We start from the raw sequence: 6,000 nt of genomic DNA, 5'->3' as shown, positions 1-6,000 counted from the left end.
TACACAACGGCTGGGGCTTCTTCTGGCAAAGGCCTTGGCAAAGGCTGCCAACAGCTGCGTTGTGATAAGAGCGTTCGGTCAAGTCGAACACTTGACGCCTCGTAGGCGGTACCCCATGGTACGTACGTACTAGAGGCAGTGTCGCGGCCAGACAAGACGGCTTTATTATACACTCCGTGTGAAGTCGCTATCTTCGGCCAGTGTGACCGTTGGGTTCCGTGTCACTAACACACCTGCCTCTCGCACCTGCACAGTGGCAGCAATTGTGCTGATGTTGATTACTTTGTGAAAATGGCCAGTAAATATCCGTCAGGTAAGCTTGAAAACCTCTTTTTTGAAGGGCAAATGTGCACCTTTATGTTTGTTTTACGTCTGGATTTTGTACTGCGTCGCTTGCACGAATCACCAGTTCGGCTATGTCCACTAGTTGAACGATGGGCACTAAAGGGTGAATGTGGAACACAAATAACCTCTTTCCCTAACACATGAAATTTTCACTTTTCAGCTTTAACTCAATTTCAATAGCTATTTGTGGATCTTTACACCATCCATTTCTACTTTTCATTTTGACCTGTCTCTTTCTGATCAATGTTGTAAATTTCTAACCAATGTGTTAGGAAGAATTTCTTCACTTCCTGTCAGTTCTTTGTTTACTCCTTCCCTATTCAAGAAGTGCACTTTCTAATTTCACTTGTTACTTTTAGGAATGAAAGCGCCTGTTCGGCCAGCTCCTGCTCCTCCACCAGGTCGCAACACAGCACGCTCCACATCAATGCCAGCTCAAGAGTGATGGATAGTTGGGACTTAAGGTAGGTCCATTTCTTATGTAATATTACTGCCACTCATATTCACCGAAAATTATCTTTGATTAATCTGAGCAATTTTGGTTTACAGCTTTGATGACCCTTTTAGTGATCCCTTTCCAAAACAAACAACCAATCAGTCTTTAGCATGGCCAGATATTCAGACCTCCGCCAAAAAAATGCCCCCTCCAAGACCCCCACCACCGAAGATCGCTGTCAGCAAAGGTGCCCTGAAATCTGCAGGGAAAAGCCATTCTAAATCCAATTCAAAACAGGTAAGAGTCGTGTATGCCAGATTTTATAAGTTAAACAGTTTCATTTGTATTGTAATTTGCACTGTCTTTTTCCTCCCAATGAACAGCCAAGTCGTCCTGGAGAGCTGCTTTCAAATCTTTTCACTAGGCGTGGTCAAAAGGGAGATTCAGCCCAACCACAGAGCACTTTAGGCCTTTCAAAAAGTGTGACTCCATCACCAACACCACTGCCGCTCTCTTCAGTGGCAACTGCCTCTCTAATAGACTTGAGCTCTCCCCCAAGTTCACCAACTCCTACAACGAGATCATCTAGTGATGGATTAAGTGTGGACAGTTTTGGTAGTGACGGAACAACTTCGCACAGTCATCACCACTCTCAGGTATTGAAGTTTTGCACCTCAGCTTTCCTCAGAACTAATCTGAACCTTCTTCCAGGTTTATGAAGTGTTACTCATTATTTCTTCATCTCCAGGTGGAAAGTGGATTTGAGGATGATTCTGAGCTCTTTGGGGGATTTACTGCAACTCCTAGTCCTGTCAATCGAGATCCATGGGGATCGTCTCCTTCCACTCCCAGTGATCTGTTCTCGCCTGTCAACTCATCAGCTGCCACCTCTAAAGGACCTTGGGCATCAACTCCTCAGGACCCATTCTCACCCCCCAGGAAATTTGCTGCATCTCCTATTCCTACACTCTCAGTGCCACAGCCCGCACCTGCCACGGCCCCTACACCAGGCGTCATGGCTTTCAAACCAACAATTATTCGCCCTAAGGTCAAACCAAACAGTTCGCCATCAGTCACTCGGGCTAAGTCAACTGCATCCCCATCAGTAAGTTTTTTGATATTTTTTAGTTAATGTTCCAAATGCTATGTCTTATCTTAATTTACAGCTATTAAATGTTTTCCTCTTTTTTTGTTTTTAGATGAATTTTGCTGATGATGACCGTTCAGAATCTCCTCCCATGCCCTCTATTCCTCCTCCCGCCCCTCCGGCAGAGTTCTTGGAAGAAGCGACCAGCGCTGTACATGGCGCAAATTCTAGGGCTCACAGAGGCAATACCAAAGGTCCCCACTGCATTGCATTGTATGACTATGATAGTCCTCATGCTGACGATTTATCGTTTAAGGTCAGTAATGTGGACAATTCCTGTCTCATTTTATTGTTGTTTTGCCCACAATTCTAATAGTATGTCTGGTCATTTCAGGAAGGTGATATGATTGAGCTGGTCAAAGAAATGAGTGATGAATGGCTGCGTGGTCGTATTGGAAGCAGGGAAGGCATATTTCCCTTGAACTTTGTTAACATTATTGTTCCACTGTCTGGCGTTGAAGGTTTTCCTGCCACTGCTCTTTATAACTTCTCCCCAGAAACTTGGGAGGATTTGGATCTGCAGGTGAGGGTATAAGATATTTTAGGTGCTACTTTATGCAGACTACATTTTGAATCATATTCTTCAACCTCTGTGTTTTTTTCCTTGTTTTTTAGGAAGGTGCCAAGGTTCTCATTTTATCAAGAATAAATAATGATTGGTTGTATGGTGAATGCAATGGAAAGCGTGGGCAATTTCCTGCTACTTTTGTAGACAATGTGCCCTCAAACTTGCCAATGCATTCTTGACCCTAGGTCAATCTCTTAGGAAATGACGTCTTTTTTTATCAATGTGATATGCTATACTTTGTCATGGCAGCACCAAAGCTTTTCAACCTGCCTGACTTTAGTATTAATTTTTATCCTTTATGTTTGGGCATCAATCTGTTAAATTTGAAAGTATTTTCTCATTGACATAATTCTTCTGTGTCTTTTTGTGGTTTTTCTTTTGGTGGAAAATATTTCTGTTGCTCACAACTTTCATCATCCTCTATAATTTTTCTGAAAGGAACCAAAAAAAAACTTGTTAAGTTTCGTTGTTTCAAAATATAGTTTAATTCATTAAGTTACAATGAATCACATCTCATCTTATCGTATTACAGCCCTTATTTACCCACATCATTATTGCCATGTTTGTTATTACAGTTTCAGTTGAAGGCAATATGGTTTGTGTAGTATTACTACTGTGCCTTTTTGCTCAAGGTGTGTTGGAGTTCCAACTGAGATTCAGTTTTGCTGCAAAGTCAGACTTCTGCAATGTTTTAGTTAATTTGTTTTTATAATTTTCTGTTGTCTGCTCTTTAGTCTCCAAGAGACTTGTGGTTTGCCTGTGATATGAAATGTTGCGCAGTGGAGCTGTTCTGCATTGTTGCTCTTCCCTTATAAGTTTTCCTTTAGGTCTGAAAGTAATGAAGGAAAGGTTACAAATCTTTTGATTTTAACTCATTGCTTGTGCTTTCTGTGTAGTGTGTAGCATTCTCTTTCTTTTAGTATTATTACTATTATTATGAATCTTTTAATCTTTGGTTGCATCCCTTTGAAGATTAAGATAATCCATTGCCGGTCTACAAACTCTTTTATTGTTGCTACTGCTGGGGAAGAAATTCCAATTTTATTGTTTGAATTTTTGGCAAGCCATTATTAGGTTTTATTTCCTTTTACCATCAAAACTGTGATGGCTCTTTTATACATAAATTGTGCAATACAGTACTTTTATTACCAATCTTGTGACATCTAATAGGAATAAGGGGCCAAGCAATATTGAAATTCTTTTTGTACAGGGTCACTACCATGTTAGTGAAAACTTATCAGTCTACCCAATTTTTTGTAATGAGGACTTCATGAACCAATTTTAAGTATCTGCCATAGACTGTGTTTTTCAATGAAAAGTAATAAAAATTCTATACCTTCTGAAAACTCAATTCCTTTTCCCAAACCGGCCACGCAATATAATCGTTCCATTTTTATTTTATTTGAAAACTAGTCGAAGGGCGTGACAAACAAGAAGCTAAGAACAGAAACAAGATAATACCAATAGCCATATGATTTGATTTTAAGGAAGGCAGACTTTCAAGGTGGATGGCGCTGGTGGTTGGTGGGAATCGCGGACGCCGTCGTCAAGCGGGACTAGTGCGGGATGCTGGCGGGAATTTATCAAGCACTTTTCTTGATCGAGCTTTTAGCGTTCTTCTCTTTAGTGGCGTGAGCCCCAACCCACACACACACGAACACACACCCGAGCGGCCGGAACGAAACGCTGGCGCAGTCGGCGACACGATTTGATTCACTTTTCCGCCCCCAGCTACTCCCTTCTCATCAAAGCGATCTCGGTCCCGATGGGGCGGCGCGCAGCAACGGTCCTGTCTCGCTGTCCTGCCCTGTCATGTCCTTTCTCCGCCCCGCCCCTCTCCCCACCCCGCCCGAAGGCCCGAACCTCTTTCCTCTTCTTTCCCGATTCAGTCGGTCTCCCGGGTACTCCAAGTTCGCCTCCGGTCCGGTCCCACCTAATGAAGCTTTTTGTTGGCCTTCCCTGCAGGGAGGGGGCGGGGGGAGGGCGGGTAGGCGCGGGCCGCCAAGCGGGCCGCGCCGTGCCGCCGTTCTTGCGGAACTTGCACTGCACACGCCGAAGGCCGCGGCGCCGCGGCGCTGTGAAAGCAGATGGTCGCCGAACAACGGTTGCGGTCGAATAATACCGACGGAAATTATGTGCTCGGCCCACTGCAGCGCAAGGATGATCTCCTCCGAGCAGAGTGGAGCACATCAGACTGATTCCGAGAGTCGCTTTCGTCGCTCTGTCTCTCCGGGACGCCCCTTGAGTGCGAGAGGGACAGCGCGACGAAAAAGACTCTCGGAATGAGTCTGCAGCAGCCAGGCCGGGCTTGCCAGGCTGGCCCCAGGTGGCGGCCCGGCGGCGCTCCCTGGCGCTGCCCCCCGGCTCTGGCACCACCATGGGGCCGCCCATGGGGCCGTCAAGGGAGGGAAATAAAAGGCAGAATAAGGGAGTGGGGCAGCCGGCAGCAGCGGCAGCAGCAGCGGCAGCCTCTCGTGGGGTGGCAAAAGGGTCGCCAAGAAGGGAATAACAGGTGTGCCCCGAGGAAGAAAATAACGTGACGAGCCGAGGAGGCACGAGGGGCTGGCTGCCGTCTAGCCTCTCTGTCTCCCTCGCACTCACGCGGCGCTCACATGAGTGCGAGAGAGACAGAGCGACGAATCAACCCTTCGGAAGCAGACGGCCAGGCACGGAGCGACACCGAGCGCAAAGGGCGCAAAGTCGACAAAACACGGACGCCCAGTTCTTTGGCATGATGCGAGAAAATATGATAAGGTACGAAGGGCATGTGGTGACCAAGTGAAGCAAAGGGCGGCGGAGAGAGAGAGAGAGAGAATGAGAGAGGGAGGGGGGGGGGCAGGGAGAGAGGAGAGGGAGAGACAAGGAGAGGGTCGTGGGCGCCCTTCGAGGGCTGCTTTGGAAACAACACACCGCGCCATCCATTCTTCGAGCTCTTCGAGAGGCAAAACACAGCGGGGTGGAAGGTGCGGAAGAGGCCCGGCCTGGAAGGCTGAAAGGCGGCCCTTTCGTTTTCTGAGTCGGCGACGAGCGGCGGAAAGAGCGAGAGAGAGAGAGAGAGAGAGAGAGAGCGAGAGAGCAATGCACACAGATTATGCCAAACACGCTTGGCGGCGAAGAGCCTCCACGGGACGCGGGACGCCGCGGTGGCTCCACTTAGATACACAGACATAGTGCCCGGGCACGGCCAGGACGGGCACCACCACGGCGGGCATGAACAAGAACGCCCTGTTTGCTGCTCGAGGCCCCCGGCCGCAGACTGGACGCCTGTGAAGCTCAGGGTAGGCAACCCGCTGCCTCGCGCGTTCGGCACGTTGCCTATCCTCCGTTTGGCAGGCGCCTTGCTTGTTTGCCTTTTTCTCGTCGAAACGACGCCCATCACGCGACACTCTTATCATTGCGCTGACCAGCGCGCCATGCGCCGTGCGCCTTGTGGCAGGTGGACGGTTCCCAAACTGTGTTACCGACGGGAAGGGTGAGCCCTGCCCAAGGCCCCGCGAAGGGCCC

General features: G+C 47.9%; 1 protein-coding gene across 1 annotated transcript in view; it reads left to right on the top strand.

Annotated features, from left to right (window-relative positions):
- The window catches only part of LOC117652229 (flocculation protein FLO11), an 8,788-nt gene extending 4,946 nt beyond the window's left edge, over positions 1-3,842 (top strand). The window contains 9 exon segments of the mRNA XM_034396969.1: positions 255-313; positions 705-779; positions 782-809; positions 895-1,078; positions 1,165-1,437; positions 1,530-1,886; positions 1,981-2,184; positions 2,263-2,451; positions 2,544-3,842. Of these exon segments, the coding sequence (XP_034252860.1) occupies positions 255-313; positions 705-779; positions 782-809; positions 895-1,078; positions 1,165-1,437; positions 1,530-1,886; positions 1,981-2,184; positions 2,263-2,451; positions 2,544-2,675 (1,501 nt within the window). The 3' untranslated portion in view covers positions 2,676-3,842.
- Positions 3,843-6,000: the final 2,158 nt, after the last annotated feature.

The sequence above is a fragment of the Thrips palmi genome, unplaced genomic scaffold (genome assembly GCF_012932325.1).
Source record: "Thrips palmi isolate BJ-2018 unplaced genomic scaffold, TpBJ-2018v1 HiC_scaffold_7, whole genome shotgun sequence".
Taxonomy (NCBI): Eukaryota; Metazoa; Arthropoda; class Insecta; order Thysanoptera; family Thripidae; genus Thrips; species Thrips palmi.
This window is presented reverse-complemented; position numbering and strand designations above follow the sequence as displayed.